Genomic DNA, 17,147 nt, shown 5'->3' on the forward strand with positions numbered 1-17,147 from the left:
TAAGGTCAGTGATTTGATTCAGTAAAAAAATTTTTTTATTAAATGTCTGTGCATCTTTAAAACATGAAGAGAATGAAAGAAACGTAGTTTTCTTTCAATAACTTAAGTGTTTGGGCTGAGTTCTGACAATTTTGATTCAAATGATAAATCATACCCTCAGCTATTTCAATAAGTATTTATATTTGTATTCTTGCTTGGGCATGGGGGAACTAGGTCTTCTGTTTGTACTTATTGGCAAAAAATTAAAAGACTCTTAATTTTGCAGATCAACCAGACGCTAAGAAAGTTGCTCCTCAAAATGACTGTAAGTATTTATTTAAATTGGGTTTAAAAAGCTAAAGTAACTGTAGATTTTAATATCTTTGTTCCTACTATGTTTTGTTGGGTATCTTGAAGATAAATTGAAAGCCGTAAATTTTCTCTTTGAGTGAATTTATTTGTGAAGATATACTTCCTATCTTTATAGTCTTCCACTTCGGTTATGGCCCCATATATATATATATATATATATATTAAGATTTGGTTGTTAAATTACGTATTCAATTTATTTTCTAGTTCCACTTCTAAATCTTGGCCTATGCCACTTGAAAAAGGAGTTTTTTTCTATGCTATTGCTTATAATTTCTGCCCTTTCATTGATTTTCTTGCCCACTGTCATTGTTGACTTAAGTATTCTGCATGAAATTTTGCTCTCTTCAGGGTATTGTCTGTGCATCAGGAAAAGACTTTAGAATTAGTTAATATTATATTGGTAAACATGTCAACTTAAATTTAAAATTTTCATTTTATTTAATTTTTTGGTAGCTTTCGGAACACAGTTACCCCCGATGCATCAGCAGCAAAGGTATAGTCAAGTAAAAGCTTTTCAAAGTGTACTTTACAAGTTTTAGTTGAACTATAAGTGAAACACTACCAAGTTAGTGTGTAGTGGATATGTGTATCTGCTTTTTTTTGTTTTTATGTGTAATTTATTTCACCTCTATAGGTAATAGAGAATGATCAATATTTTTTTGAGTGATGTGACATTTGTAATTTTAAAGGATGGGTGGAATTAGCCACATTTTAGAGGAACTAAGGTGAATTAAAATAATTTAAAGATGACATTTGCTTAGAGCAGATATTGGCACAACACTATAAATCAACTATAATTTAAAAATAAATATTAAAAAAAGGTGACATTCTCTGAACTCTGTCCCAACTCCTTTGTGTTCATGCCTGCAGACTGTTCCATTCACCATACCTTTCTCACTTGATGTGTGTCACCTTAATTAAGATCTGTCTTTAACTACTCAAGCCCCATATTTTGTATTTCTGGTGGTTTGGTTTTGGGTGTTCGTGGGGTTTTTTTGCTTCTTAGGGTCGCACCCAGGGGCATATGGAGGTTCCCAGGCTAGGGGTCCAATCGGAGCTAGAGCTGCAGGCCACAGCCACAGCTCACAGCAACGCCAGATCCTTAACCCACTGAGCGAGGCCAGGGATTGAACCCACAACCTCGTGGTTCTTAGTGGGATTCATTTCCTTTCCCCTGCACTGTAACAGGAACTCCATGTTTTGGGGGTTTTTTGGTTTGTTTTGTTTTCCCACACATGGCATTTGGAAGTTCCTAGAGCAAGGATTGAATCCAAGCTGCAGCAGCAGCAACCTCTGCTGTACCTGCAGCAACACCAGATCCTTAATCCACTGTCCCAGGCTAGAGATAAAACCCATGCCACCGCAGAGACAATGATGGATCCTTAACCCACTGCACCCTAGCAGGAACTCTCAAGCCCCATATTTTAGCATGTGTGCCCAGAAACTTAGCATAAGCCATTAGGAGTCATTAGATTTCCATTGCTATGTTTACCTTGTATATGTAAACAAATTATCTTTCTTTGAATGAAAATGTTTCTGTTATTTCTTAGCAGGTCTGTAATGACAGAAGAATACAAAGTTCCAGATGGAATGGTTGGATTTAGTAAGTAGGCTACCTTTTTTTAAAGCTTTGAAAACAATAAAAATATACGTTAACATCTTTCAGCAAATAATTTTCTTTTTTCTTAATAGTAATTGGCAGAGGTGGCGAACAGATCTCACGCATACAGCAGGAATCAGGATGCAAAATACAGATAGCTCCTGGTAACATTCTCTTGTATTATTTTCAAAGTGACAAAACTAGCACATCAAGTTGCTAGTGAAAATTATGTTGTTAATCTTTTCGTGGCTTCAGATTCTTGTTTGTTTTTAATTGTAGACAGCGGTGGCCTCCCAGAAAGGTCTTGTATGTTAACTGGAACACCTGAATCTGTCCAGTAAGTATGAAAATCATATGCCTGTCTCTCCTTCATACTAAAGGACATTGTCTCTACCATTGAACCAGTCTTCTCCTGAAGTATTAATTTTCCCTTTTTCTAGATAGTTCCTAACAGCATACAAACATGCTTTTTAAAAAATCCCTCCATCTTAACAAAAAACCATCCCTAAACCCCACATTTCTGTTTCTCTGTTCTCTTTTACAGAACAATTCCTTAAAAGGTGGTAGCTGTACTTTTTCTGTTATGTGCCTATTTGTCTGGAACTCACACCAGTCAACTTTTTTTTCACACTATTCCATGAAATTGTGAATGTCCTTAACATCATTCAGCCTTTTAGCATTGTTTGACACAGTGGACAGCTCACTCCCTAGTTACCTCCCTGGCTGCTCTTGCTGAGTTTTTCTGGATTGCCCTGGGTTATTATCTTCCTGGCCTCTCAACATGCAACTGCCACAAATTCAGTGTGTGATACATCTACACATCTCTTTTTTTCTTTTTTCTTTTTTGGCTGCCCCGCAACATACGGAGTTCCAAGCTGCACTCTCGGCAACTCCAGATCCTAAACCCATTGTGCTTGGCCAGGGATCAAACCAGCATCCCAGCACACCAGAGATGCCACTGATCCAGTTGTGCCACAGCAGGAACGCCTACACATACTCTTTAGATGGCCTCACTTACTTTATTAAATTTTGTTTAATATATAGATTTATATATTGTAAATTTTTTGTAGTTGATCTCTTTCCCAAATTCCATACTCACATCCAACTGCCACCTCAATATCTCCACTCGAATGTCTATTAAAAATTTCAAAATAGATTGTTTAAAACAGAATTGTTTTCCAGCCTGTGCTTTTTTTTTTTTTTTTTTCCCCTCATGGCAAGATTTTTTTTTTTTTCCCATGGCACCTGAAGCATGTGGAAGTTCCCGGGCCAGGGGTTGAATCAGAACTGCAGCTGAGGCCTATGCCACAGCCATGGCAACACTGGATCCAAGCCACATCTGCCACTTGTGTGGGAGTTTAATGGCAACACCAGAACCTTAACCCACTGAGTGAGGCCAGGCATCAAACCCACATCTTCACAGAGACAGCATTAGGTCTCTTAACATGCCAAGCCACAAAGGGAACTTTCTGTGCTTTTTCTTTAACTCATCTAATTTATCTCATTTTAGTGCATGACAACTCTTTTTTAATACTTTGTCTTTCTTTTATATCTCGTTTAACCATAAGCAGCTCTTGGTCAATTTCTTCCTCTATATTTAGGATCCCATCTTCTTTTGCCACTTTCTACACTGTCACTTTGCCTGTGACACAATTTGCTTGTATTACTTCAACATCTCTATTCTTTTTAATCTTGTCTAATTATCGTTTAGTCATAGTGATCCTTTTAAAATGTGCATCAGCTCTTAGCACTACTTTTTATTACTGCTTTGCCTAATGGGAGTTCCCTGGTGGCTCAGCGGGTTAAGGATCTAGTATTGTCATTAACTGAGGCTCGGGTGGGTAATGTGATGTGAGTTAGATCCCTGGCCCCAGAATTTCCACATGCTTCTGTCATAGCTTGGGGTGGGGGGTGGGGATCCTGTAATGTTTCCCCATTTAAAATAGAAATCACTGCATTTGTCATGGTCTGGCTTACCTTTGCCACCTTTCTCATTTAATTTTTACCATTCCAACTCACTCTGTTCTATCCCCATTTAGCCTCTTTTCTATTTTTTCAGCACACCAAGCATGTTTCTCATTTGAGTCCTTGACACTTCCTATTTCTTCTCTCTAGAACATTTTCTCTCAGATGTTTCTGTAGTCACCCCTCCACTTCATTCAGGTCTTAGCTCAGCTATCTCTCTTATTAGTAAGGGCATTCATATATTTTGTCTTTTTTTTTTTTTTCCTTTTCTAGGGCCGCGCCCGCGGCATATGGAGGTTCCCAGGCTAGGGGTTGAATCCGAGCTGTAGCCACTGGCCTACACCAGAGCCACAGCAACGCGGGATCCGAGCCACGTCTGCAACCTACACCACAGCTCACGGCAACGCCGGATCGTTAACCCACTGAGCAAGGGCAGGGACCGTACCCGCAACCTCATGGTTCCTAGTCGGATTTGTTAACCACTGGGCCACGACGGGAACTCCTCATTCATGTATTTTGCATAAAATAGCATCACTTCATACACATACACACGCATTCTCTCCTCCTTATCTTTATTTCTGTTTCACTTAACAAATGGCGTTGTTTATTTAACATGCTGTTTTTACTTGTTTAGTGAAGTTAGACATTCTGAAAGAACCTTGTCTGTTTATTTCAGTGCTGTAACCCCATTACCTAGAGTAGTACCCAGTATGTAATTGACCTTTCCTAAGTATTTGTTGAATGAATGTGAGTAACCAAAATGAAGGTTTAAAAAGTAAATGTATCATTTAATTTTTGGAAGAATGAGCTTAATTCCGAAGTAACTTGTAGAAGTAAGGTGTGTCTTCTTTGAAATTTTGATCTCTTCTCAAAAAATGTTGAAGATAATATACCTATAAAATTTATTGCATGGTTTCAATCTTGATGGCATCTTCTTTATTTAAGATTGTTAAAATTTAGTTTTAGGCCACCTAAACCTGAATTGTTATGGAAGGAGTACCTGATTGTGTTATTTTGTGTTGACTAATAATTTGTTAACAGATCAGCAAAACGGTTACTGGACCAGATTGTTGAAAAAGGAAGACCAGCCCCTGGCTTCCATCATGGTGATGGACCAGGAAATGCAGTTCAAGAAATCATGATTCCAGCTAGCAAGGCAGGATTAGTTATTGGAAAAGGGGGAGAGACTATTAAACAACTTCAGGTATTATTATGTTTATAAAATGATTACTTTTTGTCTGTTCTGAAGCCTGTTTCCATCTACTTCCCTTGTGTTAATGCATATGCTTTCTATGGTTAACAGGAACGGGCTGGAGTTAAAATGGTTATGATCCAAGATGGACCTCAGAACACCGGTGCTGATAAACCTCTTAGGATTACAGGAGACCCATACAAAGTTCAAGTAAACTTTAGTTTATATTTTACAAAGATGTCTTTGGGGTGGATGGCAGAGTGGGCATAAAATACATGAATAATTATAATGGTTTTGAGACATGCTTTTAAACTGATTTTTTTTTTTTTTTTTTACTTCAGCAAGCCAAGGAAATGGTGTTAGAGTTAATTCGTGATCAGGGTGGTTTCAGAGAAGTTCGAAATGAGTATGGGTCAAGAATAGGAGGAAATGAAGGAATAGACGTAAGTAAAAATGCCAATTCAAAAATGGTTGAGTGAATGCTAGTCCATAAATAAAATAGGGTTTTCTTTTGTGTTACATAGCCTTCTCTCAACATCGTCTCCTTTCCCCCTCCACTTTTCACTTTAGAATACAGAATGTATATTTTGTAGCTTATTACCCTGTTCGATATAAATATAGTGCCTTTATGATTTGAGGCAGATTAATTTTTCAGGAAATGGTTTTCCTAATACTTAATTTTCTGTACATAAGGTCCCCATTCCAAGATTTGCTGTTGGCATTGTAATAGGAAGAAATGGAGAGATGATTAAAAAAATACAAAATGATGCTGGTGTTCGAATCCAGTTTAAACCAGGTAAGTACATAAGTATTGGTGGTGATTACTATTGGCATTCACACATTTAATGCTGGATTAGTCCAATTTGTTTTCTTTGTTTTGAAGATGACGGAACAACACCTGATAGAATAGCACAAATAACAGGACCTCCAGACCGATGTCAACATGCTGCAGAAATTATTACAGACCTTCTTCGAAGTGTTCAGGTTTGATAGAATGTTAATGTTTTTGTTGTTTTGTTTTTGTTTAAAAATACTTTCTTTGAGTTCCCATTGTGGCTCAGTGGTTACAAGCCCCAACTAGTTTCCATGAGGATGCAGGTTTGATCCCTGGCTTTGCTCAGTGGGTTAAAGATCCTGCATTTCTGTGAGCTCTGGTGTAGGCCACAAGTGGGGCCTGGATCCCTCGTTGCTGTGGTTGTGGCTTAGGCCGGCAGCTATAGCTCCAATATGACCCCTAGCCTGGGAACTTACATGTGCCACAGGTTCAGCCCTAGAGAGAGCCCCCCCCCCAAAAAAAATTGCCTTCATTAAATTTTAAAGTGTCTGTCACACTCTCCTCCCCCACCGCTGCCTTTTTTTGTTCAGAATCTGTTTGATGATATGTTATTAATAACTGGAAAGTTTAAATTGCTTTGAGTTAGACATCTTGAAACAGGAGGGTAGCTATATATAAGTGTACCACTTTGTTCACCACACTATGGGAAAAATCAGTGGTAGTGGTTATTTGCTGACTATTTGGGCTAGGTCATCTCCCAACTTCTCTAAATTTATGATTTAGGTAAATGAAAGTTGAAGAAAATAGTAATATTGTGGAAAGAAGAGTGTGTTTTTTGACTTTGTCTTTCCTTCTCTTGTCTTTCCCTTCTTTAGGCTGGTAATCCTGGTGGACCTGGACCTGGTGGTCGAGGAAGAGGTCGAGGTCAAGGCAACTGGAATATGGGACCACCTGGTGGACTACAGGAATTTAATTTCATTGTACCAACTGGGAAAACTGGATTAATAATAGGAAAAGGCAATGTATTTATGCTATTAATGTTTCACTGTGTGGTTAAGTGTTACACTTAATCTAATTTTTTGGATGCTATTTCTGATGCTGTTGTAAATGAGTAGCAATGATTTTTTTTTCCCTTGGCTGTATTTTAGTAGAAAAGTGTTTTTATATTGATTATATAACAAATTAAATGAAAGATTTTATATTAAATCAAGAGTGAGATTTGACTCACATTGAGTTCTAGAGAAGGGGACCAATAGTTCAGTTATTTGTGTAAGAAACTTTCCTTTTGACCTAGAAGGTGGTTTGAGTGTTCTTGTTTATTTTGCTTTTTCCTGACACATTTAAGAATTTTTTGGACTTTCTAAGTAGTTGTGTTAGTTTATATTTACATTGCTTATAAAAGCAGTTTCTTTGAAGCAAATATTTTAATGTAATAATTCATTATAAGGTTGGGTACAGTTATGTGTTATAACTCAGATGTATTTTAAGAGAAGCATGAAATTCTTTATATAATTTAACTTAAAACATAGAATAAATGGGAACTCCTGATAGACTATCAGCAGGTGGGATAGTGGTGAGCGCTTCTTTCTTAATGGCTCATTTAATTGTGACCAGTTTCTTTTCAATAGCTCCTCCTTATATCCTTTAAATCTTTAGAGCAATTACTGTGTTTTGACTTTAGGAGGTGAAACCATAAAAAGCATAAGCCAACAGTCTGGTGCAAGAATAGAACTTCAAAGAAATCCTCCACCTAATGCAGATCCTAATATGAAGTTATTTACAATTCGTGGCACTCCACAGCAAATAGACTATGCTCGGCAACTCATAGAGGAAAAGATTGGTGTGAGTATGCTTTAAACTTCCAACTGATAGCACAGACCCTATTAGTTAAATAAAACCTTCAGATGCTGCTGTAAGTGCTATATAGAAAAATGTCAATTTCTACTCTAAAATTATGGGTCTAGTCACATAAGTAACATACAACATGGAAAGATTTTCCAGCAATAAAAATAACCCAATCAAATACACAGTTATAGGTGTTGAGAAACTTGAGTGCAGGTAAATAAGAGAGGATAGCATTACTGTAGAATATATGTACTTAAAGAAGATAGGTAATGCATAGTCACTATTGATAAAGGGCTTAACTTACCAAACCTTGGTGAGGCAAAGATGAATCAGATGCATCCCCCTGCATTAAAGTAGAAATGTGCAAATTTGGAAATTTCTTCTGTAGTAAAGATGGAAAAAAGTGCTGGTGGCAGTACAAAAAAAAGAGTTTTGACTGTTTTCATGTAAATGAGGCAAATAATATTGTTCCTTTTACTATGAAAAATTAACATATGTTGTGAGAGACCATCCTAAGTTATTAATAGTGGGATTTCTTAGGAAAATTCTGCTTGATGTTTACCATACTATGAATGATGTCTTTCTCTCTGGGAAAACAAAAGATGAAGAGTGTTTTATTTTGAACAGTTAAATCTAGTAGTCCTTACAAGTTGGATTATCAAAAAAAAAAAAAATCAGCTAAGGATTAGTAATTATGGTGTGGCATGGAATGAATGAAATATATTGATAAATCAGTTTAAAAGGAAGTTTTCATGGTATTTAGAAAATTATGATAAAGGGTAAGGGAGGAGATGAACTTAAATTTATTGATTCAAATGTGATTCAGTGACAGAAAAGCTGTAAGGAGGACTTTAGTTTGTTGAATGAGAACTTGTTACATTGCTGGTGAAGTATTCAGTAGCCAATTCACAATGTAAGACCAAAGCAATTTGAGGACCATATTGTCAGGATGGTTCTCTGTTTAATATTAGGAGAGTAGATAGAGAAGAGCTAGAGGTAAGATCTTAATATTTGATAAGCTTCCATGATTAAGATGATAAAGGGTAGTAAAAGTAAGAATTATAAAAGGAGGGAATAATGGAGAAGGAAATAGTCTGAAAAAGAACAGCAGAAGGTAAAGGAAATGTTTCAGTTCTTTGCCAATGTTACTGATTTTAATTTTACATGTTTTCAATATGGTAGAGTTTAGAGATTGTGCAACATGACTGAAGAAATGGAAGAAAAATGATAAATTTTAGATTACTTGTGGGTATGTAAAAGGGTAGAAATAGAAGATCATTTGTTCTTAGAAAAGTTTAGCCATTACTGTATTCCTGATTTTTGTTATCACTTTACTTTTTTGCAGGGCCCAGTAAATCCTTTAGGGCCACCTGTACCCCATGGGCCCCATGGTGTCCCAGGCCCTCATGGGCCTCCTGGGCCTCCTGGACCTGGAACTCCAATGGGACCATATAACCCTGCACCTTATAATCCAGGACCACCTGGCCCCGCTCCTCAGTAAGTTTTGAATTTGGTTCTAGGCTTGTGCTCAGAAATTCTAGATTTTGGTAAATTGTATTTTTAAATTGATTTCTATCTTTTTTCAGTGGTCCTCCGGCCCCTTATGCTCCCCAGGGGTGGGGAAATGCATATCCACATTGGCAGCAACAGGCCCCTCCCGATCCAGGTAAAAGATGCTTATCATTTATTTGGATATAATGTGTGCTTTTGTTTGCCACTCCAGTTATTATTTATAAGTTTTCTAGTGTTTATTCTACATTGTTTGCCTTTTCTGCTCTTGTTTCACTCCTTCAGAAGGAGTGTTCGGTTCTGGTTCTACCATAATTTTAAGACTGGAGTGAAAAAAGTCTATTTTCATGAAATTTTTTCTTGCATTTGGTTTTGTCGACTTTTGAAACGATACAGCAGAATGCTAAAAGCCAAAAGCTATAGGGGGAAGTACAGTGTCTTAGGTTTTAGATGCTAGTGCCAACAAATGTGTAGTATGTTAATAGTGACATTATCCATGAAAACAAGTTTGTGTTTATTTATAAAATTATGTGAGAGTCTGATGGAGTGTTTTAATAATTGGGCATTAAGCTCTCACATTCTCAAATAAGATATATAAATTATCTATTTTAGTATTCCTCCTGATAACTTCACATATTAGTAAAAAGCGGGCCTGTATTAAATATTTGCATGTTAGAACTCTAGGATTCATTTAATTAAATATTTTCTCTGTTCAGATCTGAGTCATTTATTTGTCTGTTTGCCATTTCCTGGGGCCGCTCCCACAGCATATGGAGGTTCCCAGGCTAGAGGTCTAATCAGAGCTGTAGCCGCTGGCCTACGGCAGAGCCACAGCAATGAGCGATCCGAGCCGTGTCTGCAACCTACACCACAGCTCACAGCAATGCCAGATCCTTAACCCACTGAGCAAGGCCAGGGATCGAACCCACAACGTCATGGTTCCTAGTTGGATTCGTTAACCACTGAGCCACGACGGGAACTCCTGGGTTATATATTTAGGTTATATCATTATTCTACTCTTGAATCTTTTCTCACCCTGCAGTTTTCTTTCCATCGTGGTCAAAGATGGCATTCATTGAAACCAATAACTTTTTTTATATGTATTACTCAATGAATTTATTACATTTATAGTTGTATGATGATCATCACAACCCAATTTTATAGCATTTCCATCCCAAAAGCCCCAGCACATGAAACCAATAACTTTTATGATACTTTTTTCTCACCTGCTACCTACCTTGTAGGTCTCTTTCACTGGAGTAGTTTCAAGGAAGAATTACGGATTCCTTTCCACATCAGTATATATATATATTTAAAGCTAAAATAATTTATTGAATTTAATTAGACATTCTGGTATTTAAGAGAATGTTGTATGGTATTATAACATAGCTTAATTTCATAAGAAGTATGCTGTTTGGAATATGATGACACAACATGACAATTACCAAATAATCACAACTCCCACACATTCGAGAAACAGATTGTGTGTGCTTAGGTCTGGGTATGCAGGGATGAATTAACATTCTGTGACAGTAGAGTGTACTTCAGATGTTAGCAGTAGGACTTCTCTTGGAAGGACTTAACAGGAGAAGGGTCAAGTATGATTTATTGTATAATAGTTTAAAAGTTAATCTTTAAAGAATGAAAAGACTTTGCTTTCCCTCTTGGAAGCTAATTGAATGGTGTGATTAAGCAGAGGAATTATACCACTGAAGAGATTAAAGAGTTTGAGAAAATTAAGGGGCAGATTTACATTGGGTAACTTAAAGCTGCAGAATTGCTTCTGTTTGGATGCTTTGTTGAGGTAGTATGATTGAGAAAAATTATGGGAATAAGTGATCTCAGGGGAAAAAAAAAAGGTGGGAGTTCCCGTTGTGGCTCAGCTGGTTAAGTTTCTATGAAGATATGGTTTCAATCCCTGGCCTCACTCAGTGGGTTAAGAATCAGGCGTTGCCACAAGCTGTGACAGAGGCCGTAGATATGACCTCGAATCCAGTGTTGCCATGGCTGTGGTGTAGGCCTCAGCTGCAGCTCTGAATCAGCCCCTGGCCCAGGAACTTCCATGAGCTACAGATGTGGCCATCAAAAGAAAAAAAAAGTGATCTCTGCATCACAATCTCGTTTTCCCACTTGGAGAAGTGATGAAGTCGGCACTGTAAGGATTCATTAGTGTGGCTTTTAGCATTGGGAAAAAAGTAACCCATTTAACTGAAAGATAATGTAATTGATTTAAATAAGATTGTTTTGTGGGGAATTTGTATTAAACAACATCCTGGTATTTAAATATGGCCCTATGTTGACAACAAAGTCAGTATTCTCTGAACTAAAATCTGGTTCTTTCTATAAAATAATGGGGAGGTTCCTGCTTTTGGTCTGGTGGTTTAAGAATCTGACTGCAGGAGTTCCTGTTGTGGCGCAACAGAAATGAATCTGACTAGTATCCATGAGAATTCAGTTTCGATCCCTGGCCTCACTCAGTGGGTTGCGGGATCTGGGTTGCCGTGAGCTGTGGTGTAGGTCGAAGACAGGGAGGGCTTGGATCTCTCATTACTGTGGCTAGACCTGCAGCTGTAGCTCCAATTTGACCCCTAGCTTGGGAACGTCCTGTGCTGCAGGTGCAGCCCTAAAAAGCAAAAAGAAAAAAGAACCTCACTGCACCACCGCAGTGGCTTGGGTTGCTGCGGAAACGTGAGTTTGATCCTTTGCCTGGATACTTCCATATGACATGGTTGTGGCCATTTAAAAAAAAAAATTTAATGGGTTGTTAAAGATTTATGTAGTAGTGTGAAATTAGATTTCAGAGTGAAACAGCCTCAGGTAAGTCCTAGTCTTGCAACTTACTAATTATGAGATAGCAAAAAAAGTTTTCAACCCTTCTAAATCTGTTTTCTTATCTATAAAATAATAAATAAATGAGTAAATATCATATTGAATGAATTTAGTAAGTTATCAGTAGGTAGTTATAAGACTAATTTTCATGAATAGTCTACACATTTAGGAGTGCAGGTATCAATTCCTACAGTCAGTTTTACATCAGTTTCTCTATCCAGACATGGTGTCAAGTGAAACATTTGTATTAATTCTATACAGGTAATGATACTATTGAGACATAAATATCCAACAGAAAAGCAGTACATTTATTACTTGAGAAAGATTTGGAGAGTGACATAATGCCTTATGATTGTATCGTGTTAGAAATTGGATCATTCTAGACATCCTTACTCTTTTTTTTCCTCAAAACTCACTAACCTTTATTTTATTAAGCAGCTAAGAATTGCAACCCGTTTGGGAAGAAAGCTAAACAGATTACATATAGGTATATAGACTTTGGCTAAGGAAGTTACATTCTTCTTTGTTTCTGACCAAGGGTCTCAAACTTTTATTTTATTTTATAGTCTTTTTGCCTTTTTCTGGGGCCGCTCCCTCGGCACATGGAGGTTCCCAGGCTAGGGGTCTAATTGGAGCTGTAGCCGCTGGCCTACGGCAGAGCCACAGCAATGCACGATCCAAGCTGCATCTGCAACCTACACCACAGCTCACCGCAACGCCAGATCCTTAACCCACTGAGCAAGGCCAGGGATCGAACCTGTAACCTCATGGTTCCTAGTTGGATTCGTTAACTACTGAGCCATGACGGGAACTCCAGGATCTCAAACTTTTAAAGCATCAATAGATTTTCATGAAGGAAGAGTGAGGGTCAGCCAAGAGTAGAGGAAGCATTAACATGGTGAAAGGCCCAAATATGGGCTTGGTCACTTTTGGAAAGAACAAGCAGTTTACTGTGGCCAAAATTTGAGTGTTGGTAAAATATTGACAGTTGGGGGGCAGTGATGAGGATAGAAAGTAAAGTATAAGTGGGGATGTCTAAATATCTTGTTAAGGATATTGATTGATATAGTGTACTTAAAAAGCTTTAATTTTGTCCTAAAGACTCCAGGAAATAAATGAATTTCAAGTAGGTCAGTGACATCATGTTTATCTTTTAAGGTAATCATTGAAATATGATGAGATGAAATATGTATGATAAATCTATTTCTTTTTCCAAGATTTTTAAGTTGTCTCTTCATTGAAAGCAAGATAGGACAGAGTTCATGGTTGTAAAATTATTTCTTTCCAGTATAGGTTTATCTCTAGAAGTCCTTCCCTCTAGTCATCTGCCACATAGAAATGTTGTACTTGAAGCAAAGCTAGTGTAGAACAAGCAAGGGCACAGGATGATTTAAGACAAAGCATTGGATTTGGAGCCAACAGATTTTTGTTACCCCAATTCTGCTACTCACTGGTTTTTTAGGAACTAGGAAAAGATACTTAATATCTGAGCCTCAGTTTTCTGTAATAAAAGCTAATGATGACAATAAAAAGAATAGAAGAATTTGGAAGTTTCCACTTACTATTCATTTTTTATGTCAAGTTAATTTGGTGGGGTGGTGGGGATGGGTTTGTGTATTTGCTAGGGAAGTTTGTGATTCATTGACCAATTGATTAATTACAGACTTTAGATGCAAGCATTGTACTTGTGTTTATTCTAGCTAAAACAGGAACAGATCCAAATTCAGCAGCTTGGGCTGCTTACTATGCTCACTATTATCAACAACAAGCACAGCCACCACCTGCAGCTCCTGCTGGTGCACCAACTACAACCCAGACCAATGGACAAGGTAACTATGATAACTAAAGAATTTACTTTTTATATGGAAGTGAAAACTTGCACTTGGAATTACATATAAAGTACATCAGAAATACCTAACCATCACACAGCCCTCAAATCATTTAATCAACATTGATACATCATTGCTGTCCTGGGGCAGGGTCCCTTAATCAGATTTCACCAGTTGTTCCAATTTCTCACCAATCAGGAATAATTCCTCAGTTTTTCTCATCTTTTAAGAGTATAGACTTTTGTGAGATGTTTATGGATCAGTCTAGGTTCCTTCAACCTTTTCTCAAGAAGGTGAGGTCATGATCAGTGTTCCTGCTTACAGTATGGCAAGAATACCTCAGAAGTGAATGCTGTACAAGATCTTAGTGCATTACACTGGAGAGGAGGGGGTGTCATGTAATGTTTATATTTTATCCCCAGAGTTGGTAACCATGGTCACTCAGTCATGTTGTTATTGTCTCCCAGGATTCTATACCATAAAATCATTGTTTTTCTCTTTGAAAGTAATATTTCTGGAAAGTTATACTGAGATTATACCACTCTTCTGTTCCTCATTGAAGTTATACCCATCCACCTTAGCCTTCATTGATAATACCTGCCTCATTCATTTACAACTTTGATGAGAATTTCTACTTCCATCGTACATTCCGCATCTATTAGTTAGCATTCTACTATAAGAAAGCGATCTCCTTTTTTTTCTTTTTTTTTTTGACTTTTTTACAGGCACACCCATAGCGCATGGAGGCCCAAGGCTAGGGGTCAAAGTGGGGCTGTAGCTGCAGACCTACACCACAGCCATGGCAACGCTGGATCCGTAACCCACTGAGCAAAGCCAGGGATCGAACCTGTGACTTCATGGATACTACTCAGGTTCATTAACCACTGAACCACAATGGGAACTCCCAAGATTTCTTTTCTTTCTATTTATTTCTTTATGTCAGTATGGATTCCTATTTTACTCTGTGGGTTTTCCGTTTTTTTTCTTTTTTTTGGCTGCACCCATGACATGGATTAGATCTGTGATCTAGGGATTAGATCTGTGCTGCCAGGGATTAGATCTGTGCTGCCTCAGAGACAACGTTGGATCCTTAACCCACTTTTTTACTTCTTTGAACATTAAGATGCTTAGTCTGTGCTTTTCAGCTCTAGCCCTAGAATCAGCTATTTCTCTGAGGAGCCCTGATTTCTTTTAGTAGACGATGATACTTGGAAACCAAATGAGGAGTTCCCTTGTGTCTCAGCAGGTTATGGATCCAGCATTGTCACTGCTGCAGCTTGAGTGGCTGTTGTGGCGCAGGTTCCATTCCTGGCCTGGAAACTTCCATGTGCTATGGGTGCAGCCAAAAAGAAAAAAAAAAAAATAGAAACCAAATGGTTGTGTTCATTGCTGCTGAGGTGTTTATTGCTGCTGCTAGTTCCTTTCAGTGTACAGTTAAGGAAATGAACTTATGTAAACATGCATACCTACATATATGTAAAAAAACATACGGAGTTCATGTTGTGGTACGTTGGAAATGAACCTGACTGGTATCTATAAGGACGTGGGTTCAATCCCTGGCCTCACTCAATGGTTTAAGGATCTGGTTTTGCCTGAGCTACTACGGTGTAGATCGCAGATGAGGCTCAGGTCCCAGGTTACTGTGGCATAGGCCGGCAGCTATAGCTCCCGTTAGACCCCTAGCCTGGGAACTTCCACATGGCATGGGTGAGGCCCTAAAAAAAGAAAAAAAAAAAAAAACCAGAAATGTCCATACTTGAAATTTTAATAAACTCCATTCAGGACTCGAAAGTCCTTTTTAGCTTTTCCTCTTTCCGTGCTCATAAATGGTGAAAGACCTGGTATCCTCAGTGTATTTTCTTACTTGACCAATGAATTTACTTACATGGTCAGTAGAATGACTCTCCTAAACATGTAGACCATCTTCTCTGTCCAGTCATTGTACCTGAGTCCTATGTCAGTGGCAGTAGGAGGGATACCACTACCACACACTCCTACCCTCAATTCTCATGGTAGGCTGCTTCCAACTCTTCCACACAAAAACAGAAGGAAAAGTGTTTTTAAAACAGCTTTTTTTAAATATTAATCTTAATTTTCTAATGTTTTTCTTGAATAAGGAGATCAGCAGAATCCAGCTCCAGCTGGACAGGTTGATTATACCAAGGCTTGGGAAGAGTACTACAAGAAAATGGGTATGTTCTATATTTCTTTTTTTAATACATTTAATTAAATTGAAACATTTAGTAAATTTCACACTGAAAGGTTGAAGATATTGATAAAAAGTATGTTTGTATCATGTATTACCTTGGATTTCTTTCATCCATTAAAATCTTTTTTAAATCTTGAGGTATAGAATTACTGAGCAAGAATGCATTCCAAAATCACTGGACTTTCAAACATATCATGATTACAAATAATAATTCTTAAATTTGTAGTTAGCAAGGAAGTCTTTTCATTTCTAAATGCATTTGTCAACCACTTACTAATTGAAACTAAGTTTCTTCAGTGGCACACAGAATGTAAAATATCATCCACACCTTTGTCAAAGATAGTCACATGTTAGTAACCTAAATGGCATAGATTAAATTATAGCACACCAAGCAAAAATTGGTTGTGTATAATATTATTTTTGCTGCAAAATAAGCAGTAAAGAAGTAACCTATAGTGACAGAGGAAGTCAGTTACCTAAGTGACATTTGCATATATGATAAAGGAAAAGCAGTTACCTAGAAAGGCCATTTTCTTTCAGTGACTATAGAGCATATGCTACATGCAAATCATAGGAATAGATAGGGAGAATGTGATCGTGGGCATAACATTAGGAGCCCTGCCTTTCTGGTTATTATATTCTAATGGAGAGTACAGTTAATCAAATATTTTGCAAATATATTACTATAAACTGCTGTGAATGAAAAGAACTGTATGGTGTTCTTATCCATGGGGGATAGTTCCAGAACCACACCCCCCTCCCCAGAACACCTAAAAGTGCAGATAGTACTGAATCCTATATGCATTGTTTTTTTCTTATACATACATGCCTGTGATAAAGTTTAATTTATAAATAAACATAGAGTAAGAACAATATTAAGTGGAACAATTCTAACAATATTCTGAATGAAAATTAAAGGAATATGATCTCAAAATACTTTGTACAAATTTAATGTCTTTACCATCTTAACTAAGCATATATTGCATAGCTATAACCTGCATTTTGAGATGCAGCAGCAAAAACTAGCATGAATTTCTTTCTCC

The 17,147-nt window shown here is 37.5% G+C and overlaps 1 protein-coding gene across 22 annotated transcripts in view; it reads left to right on the plus strand.

Annotated features, from left to right (window-relative positions):
• Positions 1-17,147, plus strand: part of FUBP1 (far upstream element binding protein 1) — a 37,119-nt gene that overhangs the window by 8,553 nt on the left and 11,419 nt on the right. For 14 of the 22 annotated variants that reach the window (XR_007136713.1, XR_007136712.1, XR_007136711.1 and 11 more), the window contains 16 exons: positions 266-304; positions 805-844; positions 1,902-1,954; positions 2,044-2,115; positions 2,231-2,288; positions 4,958-5,120; positions 5,220-5,318; positions 5,450-5,551; positions 5,802-5,904; positions 5,992-6,092; positions 6,759-6,900; positions 7,565-7,725; positions 9,074-9,225; positions 9,315-9,394; positions 13,767-13,895; positions 16,013-16,087. Coding sequence is in view for 16 of the 22 variants with exons in the window: in XM_047794306.1 (XP_047650262.1) it covers positions 266-304; positions 805-844; positions 1,902-1,954; positions 2,044-2,115; positions 2,231-2,288; positions 4,958-5,120; positions 5,220-5,318; positions 5,450-5,551; positions 5,802-5,904; positions 5,992-6,092; positions 6,759-6,900; positions 7,565-7,725; positions 9,074-9,225; positions 9,315-9,394; positions 13,767-13,895; positions 16,013-16,087 (1,569 nt within the window). In the remaining 6 variants the exon portion in view is untranslated. The remainder of the gene's footprint in view (positions 1-265; positions 305-804; positions 845-1,901; positions 1,955-2,043; positions 2,116-2,230; positions 2,289-4,957; positions 5,121-5,219; positions 5,319-5,449; positions 5,552-5,801; positions 5,905-5,991; positions 6,093-6,758; positions 6,901-7,564; positions 7,726-9,073; positions 9,226-9,314; positions 9,395-13,766; positions 13,896-16,012; positions 16,088-17,147) is intronic. The other 8 variants (XR_007136716.1, XM_047794308.1, XM_047794312.1 and 5 more) reach the window with 1 other exon arrangement.

This window comes from Phacochoerus africanus, chromosome 8, assembly GCF_016906955.1.
Source record: "Phacochoerus africanus isolate WHEZ1 chromosome 8, ROS_Pafr_v1, whole genome shotgun sequence".
Taxonomy (NCBI): domain Eukaryota; kingdom Metazoa; phylum Chordata; class Mammalia; order Artiodactyla; family Suidae; genus Phacochoerus; species Phacochoerus africanus.